General features: G+C 41.5%; 1 protein-coding gene across 1 annotated transcript in view; it reads left to right on the top strand.

The window, feature by feature from the left end:
* ube2f (ubiquitin-conjugating enzyme E2F (putative)) overlaps nucleotides 1-17109 on the top strand; it is a 48208-nt gene extending 31099 nt beyond the window's left edge. Inside the window, exons 8-10 of the mRNA XM_039817427.1 lie at nucleotides 2989-3021; nucleotides 4016-4078; nucleotides 15978-17109. Coding sequence (XP_039673361.1) covers nucleotides 2989-3021; nucleotides 4016-4078; nucleotides 15978-16028 — 147 coding nt within the window. The 3' untranslated portion in view covers nucleotides 16029-17109. The remainder of the gene's footprint in view (nucleotides 1-2988; nucleotides 3022-4015; nucleotides 4079-15977) is intronic.
* Nucleotides 17110-19173: the final 2064 nt, after the last annotated feature.

The raw sequence follows: 19173 nt of genomic DNA on the forward strand, positions 1-19173 counted from the left end.
ACTGGTCACCACTCCTCTCCACTTCAACACACACACACACACACACACACACACACACACACACACACACACACACACACACACACACAGTAAATTCAACAAAATACATTTGCAAAGCATTGAGTGAAAAATGCAGTCCTGTCAAACTCACCACTTTGTTGCTTTTGAGTTTTGCTTTTTTAAGCAGAACTATTTCATTTCGACAGATTCTATTTTCATCTGTATATTTAAAGGCATACTATGCAATATTTGTACCTTAATACAACAGCTTCGAAGTCATTTCGATGGTAACCAAACTCGTAGTAGGGCGAATCATCCCGATAGCAAAGCGGGGAGGGGGATGGCGCTTGCAAAATCAGCAATGCAGGTTAGTTAGGTGGCGCCCTGCCAGATCTCGCAAAGTTGGGGAGGGGATCAGGCCTAGACTGCGGAGAAGACATTTCTTCACAATTGAAATCAATGGCCAGTTGTCTACCCAAAAGTGCGTTGTCTTAAGTGTAGTCTATATCCACAATGTTATTCCACATCCGGGATTGCTCCATTGCCGCCGGAAATTCCGCTTATTGTCCTTATTTTCGGTCACCTTCCGCTTTCTTTGTGTTGGAATTTTAAACTCCGGTGGATTTCTGAGGACTATGGTTAACTGCTCGTCAGATCTCTGCAGGGTAAATCCAGACAGCTACCTAGACTATCTGTCCAATCTGAGTTTTCTGTTGCACGACTTAAACAACTTTTGAACGTACACATGTTCCACCAAAACTAGTTCCTTCCCGAGGCTATTTTGCAGCGGCTTCGGGGCTCCGTGCGCCACCCGTGACGATTGTGATTGGGTTAAAGAAATGCCAATAAACCAGAGCACGTTTTTCTCCCATCCCGGAATGCTGTTTGGACTAGCCAGACCCTCCTCCGCAGCGCTGTGGAGGAAGGTCTGCCAAAGCGAGACTATGTTAAGTGCGACACGGTGATTTGGTCTATACTGTAGCCTTTAGAAATGAAGCCTCTAATAACAGGCTGGCTCTAATAAAAGCTGGTGATAGTTTGGTTTCAGTTCAACAGGAATCGGACAAAAACAATGTTTTTTTAGTTTGATAATTAAACCTATTAGTATGTACCATGGTACATAAGAGACGGAGAAAAAGCAATGCATTTTTCTTTGGGGTTAGTTCAGCCTGGAATTGTCTGCAAGATTATTTTAATTTGCCTTAATCACAGATTTAGCAAAACAGACATGTTAGTTCAGGGCTTTATTTCATTTTGTAAATTATATAAATACATGTGTGTAGAATGAGCAAAAGTTAATTAAATGGAATCCCCGAAAGTATTCCCTTGAAATTGTCAATCAGCGGACCATCTAACAGTTGTTTGCAGCAGCGCCGAGTGAAATAGAACTTCCCTTATTAATTGGTCTTTTGTGATGTTTTCCATCACTCTTATATTCTGTCATCATGTCCCTGCATTTCTTAGTTAGATTTCACTTGACTATTCCTGAAGGTAAAAAGCAGGGCATAATGAAAGTCATAAGCTACAGTAAAAAAAGGCAATTATGATTGCATCTTTGTTTAGCCACTGTCAAACCTACTCTATAGTCATATCCTGCTTGTTGCAGTGGTACATTAAAGATTCCCATGGCTGCTTTGTCTCAAGGGAAATGTTGAAGAGATTCTTGTGAAGGTTATTGCAGAATAATATATGTACTGTTCATAGTTGTTTCCATCTTAGAGACTGGAAATTGAAAAGCTTGCATTCGAATTTCCAGAATTTACTTGACAATCGAGCAAAATTGAAACATTCTCATGTGTTTTTTTTTTAATAGGTTTTTTATAAAAGGGTAAAAAGAAAAATTGTTTGTTCATTGATGTGTCCATGATAATAATTATTTGGTGATGTGGACAGTAAAAATAAGAGGTAACCGTACCGTATGTCAATGGATTTTTTTCTCAGATGATCAGCATTTGAATATACTGCTATTAAAGGTCCCATGGCATCAAAATTTCACTTTGAGTTTTTTTTAACATTAATATGAGTTCCCCCAGCCTGCCTATGGTGCCCCAGTGGCTAGAAATGGCGATAGGTGTAAATCGAGCCCTGGGTATCCTGCTCTGCCTTTGAGAAAATGAAAGCTCAGATGGGCCGATCTGGAATCTTCTCCTTATGAGGTCATAAGGAGCAAGGTTACCTCCCCTTTCTCTGCTTTGTCCGCCCAGAGAATTTGGCCCACCCATGAGAGAGAGACATCATGGCTTTCAAACGAGAAAAGTGGCAGTTGGTCAAGGCCACACCCCCACCCTCCACAATAGCTACAGACACAGAAATGGCACATCCTAAGGAAAGCTCATTGTTGGACTGGCTCTAGTGGCTGTAATTCTGCACCAAGGCTGAATTTTGGGAAAGAGACTTCAGATAAAGTATTAGGGGACCACTAAAGTCTATATAAAAGCATCCAAAGAGCACCATGTCATGAGACCTTTAAGTTATATAATGAAGTATCTGCTTAATCTACAAATTGTATAACTGCACACGAATCCATAAAACAAAGATGTGCACACTAACTAACAAGTTCTTTGTCAGTGCCATGTAGCCTTTTTGTGGTTTTGATTGATCGGTTTATGAACAGATCTTTCTTTTCGTCATAAGACTAAAAGGAATTTATAATAACATACATCCACTCTGGCTCCATTCTTACTGAGGACCCGGACAAAATTTCCTGTTGTCCCATATAAAGTAGAAGCCTTTAGCATTGTCCTCATTATTCCTCTAAATTAGCTTCAGCTGAAATAATGTCAGAAAAAATGATTCACCCCTTTCATACTATATACACTACCCATCAAACATTTGGAATCAACTGCCAAAAAGCTTGATTTGGTACAGTCAGATGGCTGAGAGGACTGCTCTGTATGTTTGAATGCACTTTCTTGCTTTTAGGTTGTAGAAAAGCTGTCTGTGATGCAATTTGATCATTAATGTTCTTTTAATTCTTTTTTTCCTAAGGACGTTGTCTGGGGATTGAACTCCTTGTTTACTGTAAGTTCTGCTTGTTTTTACTTTAATGCCTTGACCTATTACCTTCATGTTGTTAGACACTGAACTACCTAAAGAAATGAATTAAATCCACACTACTGAAGTTGGAAATGGCTTACTGTATGTAGGTTACACCAATGACGTTTGTCCAAGCTCAGATCAGATGAACCAAGGCTTTTGTTTATCTCTCTTTACAGCTGCAATAAGACCATCATTTCTGACTTGGGGGAAATTATCTTTGTTGTTATGAAGAACACGTTAAAATTATAGGGAAATAAACACAGTTGTGATTACACATTATGCTTGTGGAAATGCATCCCCTGCTGGTTCTGGATGTTCCCTTTTGAGTATGAAAGTAATTCATTACAAATTCTTCAGAAAATGAAGATAACTAATCAGCTTTCTGGTCATGTTGGGAAAGATGTTTCATCGTTCAGAAGAATATTAAAATATAGGGAGGATAAGATTTGACCGTGAATATGAGTGCAAACATGCTTCTAAATATCAAATGGAATGGGGGATATGTTAAATAAAAAAAAACATTTTCATTTAAACATTTTGGATGCCAAAGTAAGCAGTATGTACGCAGCCGATAATAATCAGATTACTTAGTTTAGTCCAAAATATGCATACTTTGCTAATTGCAAACTTGCATAGATCTATCCTTGATTGCACTTTGAAAGCATCCACACTCAGCCTGGGGTCAGCACTGTGTCTACGATGATAATGGTGATGGTAATCTGCATTGATGTGGGGCCATGCCCTAAATTGTACCTCTTAATCAGGAAACAACCTCTCAGGCCATCCTCCTTTTTATCTCTCTATGAACACTCCCACACTTCGCCCCGCTTCTTGTGCATGGCATTTCTACGGCAACAGCATAATTATAATGTTTTGTTTGTCGCAATTGCAGTATCCAGGGTGACACTGCAGACAGCAAATAGTGCTGACGTGGGCAATTCTTCATGTCCTCTCTCTCTCTCTCCCTCTGCAACAGGACCTGTTGAACTTCGACGACCCTTTGAACATCGATGCTGCAGAACATCATCTGAGAGACAAGGTGAGGTTTTACTGACCCGCTCGGGGGGATTGTATCATTAATTCTGTTTTATCATCAGACATAAATTCAGTGCAAACTGTGACTTTAGTCATTGACATGCAGACGATTCACTTTTGAAGCCTCCCCATAGTGTTTCAGATATGCTTATGGTCTAAATAATCATATTCATACCCTAGCTTCTGTTGACAGCCTGCACAGAAAATGTATTTGGACAAGACGTACAGCTGCTGCAGAATTTCCATTTTCTGCTGCAGCTGTGACTGAATGATGAGATATTCAGTTGAGAGAGCTTTAATCTGGTGTAATGGGATGAAGACGACAAGCAAACAGCAGCCTTTCTGAGCAGAGATGGCTGTGACGTTATATTCCCGAGCTGTATGCATGGAACATATGCATATGGTGTTTCATTTTAACAAAAATACTTAATTTATTAAATACTATTTAATCATGTGCCTAAACAGTAGACAGCAGACTCTACAATTTGTAAGTTGCATAAGCACCCACACACCTCACTACTCGCTCCTTGATGATGTAGATATATTGTGTGTGAGTGATTATGTACGTATGGGTACACATATGCATGTGTTTGTGTTTCTATGAACTGTAACTTTAGTTGTACTTTATCTCGGCCTTACCATCCAGCGTAGTTATTTTTTTAATTTGATTTATTTAATTGTAACAATTGAGGATAAAAACACATTATTTCCATTGTGGTCCTCAACACACAACGTCAAGACAAGACAAGATACTCAATGACATAACATAAAAATGTATTAATATTATTATATTATACATACACAATGATGCACGTGTGCAAGCGGTTGAATGCCAGCCTTGCTCTAAGCAAAATACATTTGTTTCTAAAAGGTAAGCATCCTGGCTAATTGATTCTTGACTTATTCCATATATCTCTCCCCATTTGCACTCTCCCATATATTTCTATCTTGTGCTTCAACTCTCTTCCATTCAGTTCTTTATCTGTACATCAGACAGTGTCAGAGAGTGGACAAACTGATGTTCTCAGTGTTTTGCTTACAGTATTTGCTTTCCTGGATTGTCAATCAAACTAATGTAACTCTGCAAGGAGCCTGCTGGCCAAGGTAATAGTTGTTAGTTGAGCCTGAGCTGAGGCGAGCTGAAAGCATTTTAAAGTACAACATTTGACCTTTGGCGCTTTGCACATACCCTTTCCCATGATGCATTAGCATGTACCCAGCAGTGCGTGATAATGGTTGCCATGTGACCCCATTAGATGGGAAAGAGTTTGTGAGTGTGTGTGTTTGTGTGCGTACGTGCGTGCGTGCGTGTGTGTTGTTAGAGGGAAAGGGAGATTGATAGTGCAATAAAATAAATGGTGTTTTTTTGCAGGGGTTATGATTGTTTAGATTAGCCAATAGTCCCGGCAGGTGTAGAGGGAGAGTGTCAATTGGGAGCCTTTCATGATGTAAATGCAAAGAAGTCCTTGTTTCTGGTGTTGAAACCCAGATTAATTTGTTAATAAGCCGAAGCGTCTTAGAAATGTCTCTGAACAGCAACAGCATGTATCTATCTAAAAAGGCAGTTATAAAATGAGGAATATAATGCACTCTATTCACTTCCTGCTGTTTGATTTAAGTGTCCTAATTCTAAGAGTGGACTACACTCAATGGAATGAAAAAAAGTAATGTACACTGATTCTGTTAGCAGTCTCACAATGCAATGCATTTTTATTTATTTTATAGATGCAAAAATATATTGCTCACTATAGAGTCAACTGTTAAATGTCTTTTATGGAGGGAGGAGTGAACGAGGGAGTGATCTGGTACACAGCTCATGTCTTTGTGCAAGCATTGGGTTCTATGTTCTTTATGTGTACTTTGTTGGTGCAGGAGCACATGCAAATGGCTTTTGCAGGGCCCAGTCACAGGTCGTGGGTTATACATAAAACATTAGGGACACTGCTCTACCTTTTATTTTCAGACAGAGGTGCTGGCTTCACTATTTTGCTGTTGGGCAACCAATAAATCAGCCGTCCGTCACCTCATAAATGTGGCTGAGAGCCGTTGCTATTTCCATGTACTGCTTCAAATGCCAACTAAAAGAAAATGGCACTCCAAGCCTGATAGGGCTTATTAACTCTACTCTCTGGGATAAACTGTGAATGCATGAACAACTATAGTCTACGTTTTCCATTTTCTTTGTTTACGACAACAGTATGGTTAATTATGTGGCAAGCAATGATACAAATTTGGAAAACTCTCCAAACACTGAAAGTGGCACTTAACAATCTTGATCTTCAGAACTGCTTGTGGAGGGGTAATAACAGGTGTGTACCGAGTCGACCGTTCTCTTGGATAGGTTTTCATGCTAATAGAATGTGACCAGTTTTATCGCAAACCGCTAATTAGCTTATAACGCTAGTCGTCATGGCAAGGGTAAAGTAAAAAGAAATCGCCATTTCTATACCACTAACAAGGCTCCAAATAGCACCACACTTCCACGAGGGTCCCTACATGTAAACCGAAGCATTGAGAACTTTGTAAGTGGACAGACAGAGTTTATTAAAAAGATAGTTTATAAAGACGGTACCATTCACGTATACAGGTGGGCATATATTTTAATAAACGGATATAATTCATGCATTTCCATGTAATTACATTTCACAAACATAATTCCTATTGACCCATTGGGAAACCACGGACCATGGGAGATTTCAAGTGACAGTTCGGCTCATATTGCACGGCGTTAGTCGCTCGACTGGTTATGACTGTTATGGCGCCCGCCTGTATACGTGAACGGTACTGTCTTTATAAACTATCTTTTTAATAAACTGTCTGTCCACTTACAAAGTTCTCAATGCTTCAGTTTACATGTAGGGACCCTTGTTATGCTACCGTGGAAGTGTGGTGCTATTTGGAGCCTTGTTAGTGGTGTAGAAATAGCGATTTCTTTTTACTTTACCCTTGCCCCGACGACTAACGTTATAAGCTGATTAGCGGTTTGCGATAAAACTGGTAACTTTCCATTAGCATGAAAACACATCCCCCTAGGTTCTTCCTAAATTGAATGTTCCTTATAGCATCTAGAGGCAACAGGACGCTTACTCTGCTGTGTATGAGTTCCACCCACGGCTGCTAATTAACAGAATGCAATATGCTCACCAAACTGTAAATGTGGTCAAGAAAATGTGTTTTACCCCAAAAAACTGGTAGCCTGACGTGCACCTCTTGAAAAATGTAACTAAACGTCGCGGTCACGCACGTCGCTCGGCCGTGGCTTGGTAGTGTTACATTTCCCCCGGCTTATTTCCTGGTTCTCCTTCTCCATAAACAACATGAAATCAAGGCTACAGATTTCCCACCGCGGTCAGAAAACACAGGGGAGACACTTTGTTTCTCTTACTATGACTCTAGAGTAGCTACTGCTCCAAAGACAATTGCATCACTCTCTCACTTCTTCCTCGCTCTATCACCCACTCCCTACACACGCACACACACGCTGTGATTGACCCTCCGGAAACCACACACCCCCTAGCGTTCTGGCGGTGAAATGCACCGCGATGCAAAGAAACACGTTCAAGCCCGACGCAGAACTCCGAAAGGACCGTACAACGGCCTTAAGTGTCGGTGCTGGTTCAGTGTACTGTTGTGGTTCTCTGGAGTCACAACAACTAAAAACACAAAGGCATCCATCCATGACCCACTCCCACTGAGTCACAGCCTGCTGTAATCAACTTCAGCAGCGAGTGGGTGAAGGTGTGTGTGTGTGTGTGTGTGTGTGTGTGTGTGTGTGTGTGTGTGTGTGTGTGTGTGTTTTGTGTGTGTGTGTGTGTGTGTTTTGTGTGTGTGTGTGTGTGTGTGTGTGTGTGTGGGCACACAATTATGCGTGTGGATGTGTGTGTGTGTTGAGACTTTTGAAGTGGAACTCCTGTGGGTGCTCTCTAAATACATTTGCTAGTTAAAGTGGCTGAAAGGAAGAATCCTAATGGGCAATTTAGTGTGTGTGTGTGTGTGTGTGTGTGTGTGTGTGTGTGTGTGTGTGTGTGTGTGTGTGTGTGTGTGTGTGTGTGTGTGTGTGTGTGTGTGTGTGTGTGTGTGTGTGTGTGTGTGCGGGCGTGCGTGCGTGCGTGTGTGCGTGTGATATTGTACCATTGTTGGTTTTGAGTGGCTTTTTGTGTATGTACATGCACAGACACCTTTATAACATACACAGTTAGTAAAGATGGCACTTAAATGGAATAGACTTATCGGCTAGAAAGAGTCTGCAGCTCCAGCATAAGTGGTGTTTACATGAATATTTGTGTAATATGGAATTCTGAAATATAAAAAAAAAAAAAATTAAATCCTTATACTATCTTTAGTGAGCCAAATAAAACCTTCTTACAAGGTAGGGTAGTTGACATTGCAGACTGTCAGGTAGAAGTGAGAGTACATCCCCTGACTGATGTCCAGGGATTATTTCAAAGCAGCCTCTTTGTCTGCGGCACTCTCTCAGTGCTTATTAGTTTGAAGCTTTATAAAGACTGCTGACAAATACTTAGCTGTGCAATGCGCCAGACAGGATTTAATAAAGGGCCCATTGTATTGTATTTACTAAATAAACTGGTGTCATATCAAGTCCTCTTCAATACATCACAATATTCACTGCATATATTACCGAAGAGGAAAGAAGGAAAACATTATATACGTTATACATTGTATCTTATTTAGTTTTAAAGACAGCAATGGTGGAAACCGTCTGAACGGTGTGAACCAAAATGAATAGGCTCTCACCCTTTAATACACCACACAGCAGCATGAACGTGTGTCATTTATTAAATGGCAAATGTCTATAAAATGGCAAAAGGCTGAACTGCCATGAATCAGATGAGTTCAGATGTCTGCAGTACAACACGTACCTCAGTGTTTCAACAGAAAATATAATTTTGTTGCCAGTGTATCTGGCACATATTGCAAGAGGTTTGTTTCTGTTAACTGTAACATGACTACTACTGATGCACATAGTCACGGAGTGAGACCTTGGGGAGTGTGTGACCGGTTAAGCTCCAGAGTTCACGCGTCCCATCGTTGCCCTCTGCATTCTAAATTCTCTACAGCTACATTGATTGTTACTCATTAGTGTGAAAGAGGCCCTTTCTCTCTCTCTGTCTCTTACATCCTCACACCCTGGCTTCCTCAGGTATCTCAAGTGGATCAGCCTCTTTTAATCAATAGTCAATTATATCAAGCGCACATACCATGTGTTAGATCCTGATCTGGCTTCTGTCTCCATTATTTGCTTTCTGTTCCTGAGTAGTGATCGATGTGGCCCTATGGGGTCTCATTAGAGTACCAAAGGAAGAAGAGACACCAAGGTTGTTCCTGAGTCATGTAGGATCCTATATAAAAACAGCTTACATTTAATTCAGCTGAGCATAAAGCCCAGTTCAGACTCTCCATCAGCATCTCCATTGCAATGACTCTTTGTACTTCTGTTCTAACTTTCGACTTGTCAGGCTTTTTGTTTGTTGCTGGATAGAATTCGTAGCATCTTAAATCCTTCAGTATTGTATATGCATCTTGGTCTTATTGCAATAATGTAACAAAAGAGCTTGACAGTTCTGCTCTCTTCTGACTGTCTGTCTGTCTTGCTGTTGCCCTGTAAACCTGCCAATTGAATGGAGAAGTTGTGAGCCAAAACCTGGACTATACCAAAATACACTCACCAACTCTTGATGAGGTGGAGGATGATTCAAACAAATTGATTTCCTGGAGAGTCTGGGTATGGCCATGGTATTAGTGATGCAAACTGTGACAGAGAGCAACGCAAATTAAGGAGAAAGGGGAAGCAAATCTTAGCTCCTTGTCACAACAGGACATATTTACAGTATTTATGTGTATTTATGTGTCGTCTTGGCTCTGGTTCAGCAAGCATCCACACTGCTGAAGTGTGCTTGACTTAGACATTGAATCCCTATTGTTGGGGCTAATTCGTCACAGTAATTATCCTGTTCCTTCAGACTAATGCCTGTGATTGCATATCAGCTGTGCTATTATCTGATGGCATCTCCCGTACAGCATGGCTGAGTAAAGTTTAAATGTAATGCATCAGGCTCTGTCGCTCTTAAGAGATGGCTTGTCTGTCATTATTTGGACATTTTAGTATTTTGTTGTGTGTATGGTCTTCTTTACTTTGTGTTTTTGCAGCCTATACAAGCCGAGTGTATACTTCCAAAAATCCTGTGGGTTAATTATGCAACATTACACATCTTGATCATACTTTTTTATACATTGTGGGCCCTATCTTGCACTCGGCGCAATTGCCTTTGTACACCAACGCATGTATCATTCCTATTTTGCACCCGACGCACAGCGGACTTTTCCCTCCACAGACGGACGTCGGTAAATTAGGGAATGTATTTGCGCTCCCGGGGGCGGTTCAGCGAAAAGAGGAGGCGTGTTCCGGCGCAAACGTTACTTTGTGCTATTCTGCAGTTTCAGAAAACAATTCCGCCACTGACCAGGAAAAACCTGGTCTAAAGTCAGTGGCGCTAGTCTAAAGTCAGTAGCGCGTTATTCAGATGCTATTTTAGGGGCGCATGCTTGGCCATAATGTAGCGTGTGCACAACGCGCATACACTTCTCTCATCTAAATGGATGCAGCAGTTCCCATTTTTGCAAACCATACATAATTACAAAGGAAAATATTACTGAAAATGCGCTTCAGGTGTTTGGATAGATCAGGAGGCACTTACAGTCCTCAAAAAGTCGCAGCATTCTTTGTGGCTTGTTGTGTTTTACACAACATTTCCATGAATCATGGATGTGTTGATGACATAAATGAGGAAATATTAGAGGACTTAAGTAGACGTGATGTTGAACTACGGTGGGATCTGGTCCGGGAGTAATGCGCGATGCGCTCCTGATGGAGCGGGTGGACGGAGATGGAGTGGGGGGAGGAGGAAGGGGCACAGCAGGAGCAGGTGGTGCGTTTGGAGGCCCACGCTCCATGGCTGCAGCAATCCTCTCCAGACTTGAGGAGATGCGCCCGAGAGGCCGCAGCAACATCGCCACCCGGCCAAGACGGGCATTTATTACTTTGCCGCATCGTGCATCGGCAGCTCCTGCTGGCGTGCGCCAGGCAAATCCGCCGTCATATTAGCAATCCGCCATGGAACAAGCGCCCTGCTCTTAAAGGGAATGTGAGATGACGCTCTGATTGGTTTATTGCACGTTACGCCCAAACCACACCTAGCTACTTCAGACCAACCCATTTTAGATTTGCGTCGGGCGCAAGAGTCATTTATCCCGCCGGTAAAATAGCAACAGCGCCCGAGATCCGCCCACAAAGCTACTTGCGTTTCATACTTGCGTTTCAGATCGTTAAAATAGGGCCCTGTATGTATCTTTTCACCGGCAGACCATATCCCTTTTCCAGCCACCTAAAGTATAATTCAGAGTACTTCCATACATAAAATAAACCAAACTTCCATCTACTTGTTATATATGCAGGCTAGCAACATGTGGAGGGCCATTGAAAATTTCTCTTGAGATTATTCAGTTTTAAACTGTGCCAGAGATCTTTTCCCAATCAGTTTAGTGCTAAGGTTAACACTACCGTGAGATAGATTCTTGTCCTCTTAATAAAGGGTTGTAAATCAGCAAACTAAAATGAAAAAGTTGAAATACTAATCAATAAAAGAGACATCAAGTTTAGTTTGCATAAGTTAAGACACTGCTGGGCCTTTTTAACAATGCCATCGGTATTTTCATCAAATCTAAGTCTATCATTAAACACAGTTCCTAAGTATTTAGTCTCGATAATCTCAACAACTATGCCTTGAATAATTCTGGGAACACACGTTTTAGTTTCTTTATCATTAGTGCTGGATATATAATGAAAAAGAGTCATGGTGAGACCAATCACATTATTCAACTTTGAGTGTGGAGTGGAAAGCTGCAGACCACACTGGAGTTCACTTATATGAAATCCTCACCATTTCCAGGTAAAATCACTTTTCTGGACCACACCAGAGCCTGTCTATGGAGAGCCTGTTCACTCCCTATCTCACGCCCTATTAGCCCCATTGTACCAACCCGGAATTTTCCCGAGAGTGGAAGTTCTCCCCTTATTAGACATTCTCTGACCACACCCAGCCGTGACAAGGGTTTGACATTTTTACTAAACTTACAGAATTCTCAAAAGAAGAAATCCTCTGTCAGCGCAAGTGTGAAAACACCCGGGACTGTTGAGTATTCAACCCTTCTGCATCCCTTTTCATCGCTCTCTTCTCTATTCCATTTATTATTTTCCCTGTTCACACCTCTCCTCTCCTCTCCCCTTCATCATTCCCTTTGCAATCTGTTTGCCTAATATATCCAGGGGCTTTCCGTTGCTTAGTTATCAACTTTTGGTTTAATTTGCATCCCCTTCCCTGATAAATACTCTGCACATTTGGAGTACCTGAAAAGATCGCTGGAGAAGAGGAGAGTTAATTGCCTCTGTGGGTGAAATAAAGCCAAAAAAAAAAGTAAGCTGTAGCCTAAGAAAGTTTTTAATTGACTGCAGGGTTTGCTTGGAGTCTTCAAACTAATGAACGCCAAAGTAATTTGCAGTCTCAGCCAGTTTTCTGCTGTAAGAGAGAAATGGCAGACAAAAAAGTACGAGGTCAATTTATGTAAATTCATCTTGTAAATTTGTGTGAGATTGCATCGATAAGGTTGGTAAACTCATCCTTCAAATGAATGTTTGTCTATCTTCTTTTGTCTCTGGTGTCTGTGCAGCCTGCAAACCTTCTACAGTACCTCATTTTCTCCGCTAAATGGCATGCTGTGTGTACGTCTGTGTGTTTAAGTCTTTGTTTTTTTGCTCTTCCCACAAACATTTACAGAAGATCGCAAGAGACAGCTGGGTAGACAAAAGATGCCAGAAAGACAGGCAGGTGGAGGAGCAGTTACAGATGGTCCAATATCCCATATTTACACGTGGTGTCCATTTAACACTGCACAACATGAGACAGACAAATAGACAAAATGTGTTATTCTTTTGAGGCGGACCATGTTTCTGCTTATTATTTCATCTTTTTACCAAATACGATGTTAGAAACCACCAATTGGCACAAAAGCAGACTGGTAGACAACATATACCATCTATATGGATAAGAACTAGTCTGTATCTCTGCATTGAACGTTGCATTGATTATCATGATGGTGCTCAGTCAGTCTTGCGGTATAGGCTTTTGTCTGTCTTGCAAATGCCTTAACTTATAGCTTAATCTACTGATGCATGCTTACTGTAAGTCAGAATAGTTATTGCATTTCTAAATATGGAAATATTACACTGTACCTTCACACAATTTAGAACTGTTAGAATTCTGAAGTGTGTAATAGCTTTTGTGTGGGTGCTTTCTAGCCATGCTAGCAGCATGGTTGTAGGGATGGCAGTGTCTGTCTGTCGATCTTAATGGATTCCCATGGAACTTTGTACAAACATTCATGGTTTCTAGAAGATGAATCCTAGTAATTTTGGTGATCCACTGACTTTTCCTCTAGCACCACTAGCAGGTCATAGTTCTCACTTTTCCAGCGAGATATCTCAATTACTATTGGATTGAAAATGTTGTTCAAACAGTCATGCCCCCCTGGGGATGAATTGTAATCACTTTTGTGATATTTTTACCACCATAGTCGGTTCAAAATCCCATGCCACTCCATTGCATATCAAGCATCAACCGCTGAAAAAATGAAGTCCACACGGAAGTGCCAGAAACTGCAGTTCCTGAAATGGCCACTCGAGGCTAGCTCCAAAAGGGATTCACAGTCTAAGATCCACCGCTTTGGGCCAGCTGTTGCACTTGTAGCAATACAATAGGGCCTAAAGGCAAAGATCCCTCAGCAGCAATAAGGCCAATTCATCATCCTGCTGTGGACAGATACTCAAAATGCTCTCATCACTGCTGAGGTTTTTGTCACTGGCAGCTTTTTAGCATTCCTGTCGGTCTTCTGTGTTCCACACACACACCCGCACACCATGCCTCTTTTCTCCGTTTCTCTCCATGTATCTTTATTTTCCCTCTGACTCGTGGTTTTTCTCACGTTCTCTGCCTCTCGATCATACACAGAAGCCCCAGCAGTGCGTGCGTGACTGACGACTGGAGCTGTGCGTAAATCATTGCAATGATGTCACTGTGGGACACTTGTATGTGACATTTCAAGTTGGACACGCCATTTAATGGCCCAGACCCCGGCACTGATGGATGATCGAAAATATTAGACACAAGAGTGGGGGATAAGAAGGGGTGATGGGCTGAGGAAGGAGGTTGCAAAGCATTGGAACTAAAAATGATCTATCTCTAGAGTGCATGGAGCACACTATTAAGTCAGCCACAAATAAACTGGTTAAATATTTAACCAGTTTATTTCTAGTGAAGTGAATAGTAAATTGAGATGTGGGAAGCTGTTAAACAATTAGATTCTTGGGTGAAGACACACAGCCCAAGTACATGTTGTCTGCAGTGACTTTGTGCTGCCCTGGAAAAACAATGATTTACCCAAATTATGTAAACCGTTCTTGTTTCTCATTAGAAATCTGCATGAACAAAGTGTGCTTGAACTGCAGTTCCACCCCACATTCAGAAGCTATAGGAATTGTTTTGGCGGTCTCTCATGGAACTCCTACTGTAGCTAATACAATTCTTTAAGTGACTATGAGTACATTGATGCCGCCGAAGCAATACCGACTGCGTCATCATTAATCCCAGAAAAGAATGTCCCCTTAGCTGGGGATAGTGTGCAACCAATTACGTTGCTATGATTTACAGTGTTGAGCTACAGTGCATCGTTGCTAAGCCATGCACTTTTTTATATAGAAACAATAAAGGAAATCCTTTCGGAGAGGAAAGCTGCTGCTGCTCAAATTAATAACAGTCTACAGCCTTTGACCAAATCCATTGTATTGTGTGTGTGTGTGTGTGTGCACTGTCATGCGTTCTGCATGATGGATTAAAGAACAACTGACTGAAATATGAAGAGGATTTAGACAAAGTTAAACCAACAAAGTAGCCCAAGTGGAAGAGAAAGACATAAAGGCTTGAAACGATGGACAGAGCCAAGGAAAAGAAAGAGGGCTGTTAGTAGAGGACAGGAAGGAGAGCTCGATCAGGCGAGATGTAACCAGGAGGAATGGGTCATGGGAGTGACAGAGGGGTGGTTATAGGATGGAGGGATGGATGGTGGGCCAGGATGGAAAGAAGCCAAGCACAACCAGGAGGGGTATGATTAAGAGGAGAGGAAAATATGGGAAAGGGTGGAGAGGGCACACATGACCAGAAGGGATTTGGCCAAGGAAAGTCAACTCGAGTGAGAGACATTGTACATAAGATGTAAGGTGGTTCTACTCTTTTCCACTAGACATCTACACTACATTAGCCTGGATGCCAGCCGAACTTAGCCCCGCCCACAAAATTCAAGGTCGGGAAGTTCGCATTCTGACTAGAATCTGAGTAGGACCACGTCAGGCTAACACTACATTGTTTGTAAATTGAATTGTGTAAAAACAAACCAATATGCAAAAGCATACAGGCATTCAAAATTAAAATTCAAAGCAGCCACAAAAACCACAAAGCTTTAAACGTTTGAGATATTTTAAGTGTCTGGAGCAAACACTTCATTTATGGTTACATCAACTCACTAATTGGTATAATTAGTGAATTGGCCAGAAGTCCAAAAATTAACAACACTGTGTATTTGATTAAGTCTGTGTTGATGTGCTTTGTATTTATTGTCTTTTTTTTGCGTTTTTTTGTTTTTTTTACATGGTGAGTCATATTACTTTGTCACTCTTGATTTTCTTTCAACTGTTCGCCCCCTACAAATGTTTAATGTCTGGCTTTTCCATTCTAACTCTCATGCTCTCTCTTTACCTTTCCCTGTCTCCAATCCAGGAGGATTTTCGGAATAAGGTTCAAGATTACATCAAGCACTACGCCAGATGATAGAAGCATCGGCTACCTACATTAGCCTGCACCAACCAACCAAACTGCTCTACCTTGCCTCTGCTTATCTTGGCCAAGTCCCCCTCTCCCTCCACGTGTGTAAATCAACAGCCGACTCTTTGACTCTTACAACTCCCTTCTCGACACCACAGCCACGCCCTGCTGTTAACCAATTGCAATAAATTCCACATTGCGGGAACGAATAAAAAAAAAAAAAAAAAAAGAATTATGCATTTAAGTAAAGACTTGCATACAAAAGTAAAATATGCTTCAATTATCCTAATCAATTGAGTGTTGGACCACAATGTCTGTTCATTGTGACGAGATTGCTGAATAAGGCCGCCTCCCTGAGGTGTCCCTCTGAGCCTGTCGGAAATGAGCCATGGCAACGATCGGCAAGGGATGTGATGATTCACCGGCCAGTAAAAAAAATAAAATAAAGGAAGTGACGTTCAGCTGTTAAAAAAAAAAAAGTTCATGAATCAAGAGAAAGAATATCTGTTGCTGTTGGTCCTCTGTTCCAGTGCCTGCTATGTTTGTGTCGCAAAAGAGAAAATGCATGTGAGTTCACACACATATAAACACACACGCACACTGTCACATCCTGTTGTAAAAGCCATCCCATACATATACACAGGTTTCTATACACTTGTCTATTATTCACACACACTGAAGTTGGAAAACCGCCAGCCCCACTAGACAGCATGTGAATGACCACATTGTCCCGTTCTGTTGTCATTCTTCTTGCATGTGCGCACACACACACACACACACTCATACACAACACTCAACACACAGACTTTCTGTTTTGTGTTTTCAGCTCCAGTGGGATAAAGTACGACTTTTAAAAAAACCAATCCATTTTTCCGGTTTTAGATTCACCTCTCCTCTTTGCCCTCACTCTTTTCTCTCCTCACTATCCTTTCTTGTCTTTCCTCTACCTGTCTCTCTTGTTTTAGACACACACACAGACACACCCACAACCACAACCACAGGTACCTTTTTTCATTGACGATGGAGAGTTTCATACCTACTTACAGTGCAATCAGAAAGTACCTTACTATGGCAGTGACACATTTTCGGTGTGTGGTCGCTCTGTGCTTTACAGTGAGTATATAATTAAACAATGACTACGAGTTTAAAGGACTGATTTAGATTTAGTTTTACATCCATATCGAACAGTGTAGGGATTGTAGCTCTCTTTGTACATAGTCCCCCAGGTTTAATGGACAACGTGTAATTGAACAAACAATGTGAAAGGGGTCGGTCGTAGTTATGAACCTACAGAGAATTATCACCCGCTCCCCTCACCTTTTTATAGAATTTGTAAGTTTGGGCTCATTATTTAGCTGTCCTGCCCAAAACTTTACTCTTTTCATTTTCGTTTTTAATGAAAAAGCTCTAAAATCCCACTGCACCATACAGCAAACAAACACAGTTAGGGACTAGCTAGTGCATATAGTGGAGCATTTAGCAGCTAAAGAGCCAGATAGTTCTGTTTTATAGTGTGTATAATTGGTAAAGACCAAAAAAACAAGGCTAAACCAGAGTCAATATTACATTCGCCAGGTGTCCAGAAACAAATGATATTGTGGCTCTGTAACTACTGGATGTGTAAGCAACTGTTAACGAGTTTGCCATATCAATTTAAAAGGTGATGATATGTTAGTGTTGGCCATAAAAAAAAAAATCCTTTTTGTTCGGTCCTAAAATTTGGGGATTAGGTATAAAAGGCCCACAAGTCCTACACGGTTGACCCAAAATGGATGTGAACAACTTAAAGCGTGCTAAAAGCTGAAAGTCAGCATTTTATCCTCAAAGTTATTGTTTCATAGCATTGTCATTGTGCTGCAGTACGGAATAAAAGACATTTTACCGTGCCACGACTTTATGACTACATTGTACGCACTTATCATTCTGGTTTATGTGTGAGATTTCCCAAGCCAACGTGTAGTTGTGTCTTCCTGGAAGGACGATACTCCATTTTCTAGTTCTCTTTGTGTGTTGTATGGACTGTCTGTTTTCACTGTCAATGGATGTGAACCTCAAGTCAATTGCAGACGTTCGTAAAGGCAGTTAGATAGCAAGCTAACTAGCTAGCGGGCAAACTAGTGAGGTGACACGCTAACGAGTGAGCTTACTAGGTAGCTAGCTAACAAGGTAGTGTTTTTCACTCGTTGTGTGGGACTCTTTTTCATCAAGTATGTGTGGTTCTTAAAGGGATACGCCACCGTTTGTTGATCTAGGGCTTATCACGATCTCCCCTAGCTGTAGATAGGTGGGCCAACGCATTTTTTGTGCATGCATTGTTTTAGTCCGGTGCAACACAGGCTGCGCAGCCGCTAGTTAGCGTAGCGTAGTGAATGGAATCCTATGTTGCCGGTTAGCATGTTGTGAGTAAAAGTGAGCCAACAAAAGACAACCTAATTACTTGCACTGAGACAAAAAATGCGTTGGCCCACCTATCTACAGCCGGGGTGTGTGTGTGTGTGTGTGTGTGTGTGTGTGTGTGTGTGTGTGTGTGTGTGTGTGTGTGTGTGTGTGTGTGTGTGTGTGTGTGTGTGTGTGTGTGTGTGTGTGTGTGTGTGTGTGTGTGTGTGTGTGTGTGTGTGTGTGTGTGTGTGTGTGTGTGTGTGTGTGTGTGTGTGTGTGTGTGTGTATGTATGTATGTGTATATATATATATATATAATCTCATGATAAGCCCTATTTCAACAAACGGTGACGTATTCCTTTAACATCCATACAGTGTGGATAACATTGGAGGTGTTGCACTCTGGGCATGTTTAAAGGACTGAATGTAAGCACGTTGCTCACTCGCTAGCCAGTTGGCATGCTTATCATGCTTGCTACAATACTTGTTAGCTCACTCGTTAGCTTGCTAGTAGTCTTGCATTGCCAGACTTCACCGCATTTTGTCAGCGCTGGAGTATGGTCTCGCTACACCGCCTATCTATTCTGGTATGGGATGGGATGGGGGGAGAGCAGAGATAGCGAGAGGGGAGGGACATCCACACCTGATGTTAGGCTTTATCACAGCAACGTACGTATCTATTGAGTCGGACTAGCTTGCTAGTGAACTTGAGTAGGTGCTGCTATTCCACTGCCGTTGTGGATTTTGGCCATACAATGTGTGTTCATATTGT

This window comes from Perca fluviatilis, chromosome 12 (genome assembly GCF_010015445.1).
Source record: "Perca fluviatilis chromosome 12, GENO_Pfluv_1.0, whole genome shotgun sequence".
NCBI lineage: Eukaryota > Metazoa > Chordata > Actinopteri > Perciformes > Percidae > Perca > Perca fluviatilis.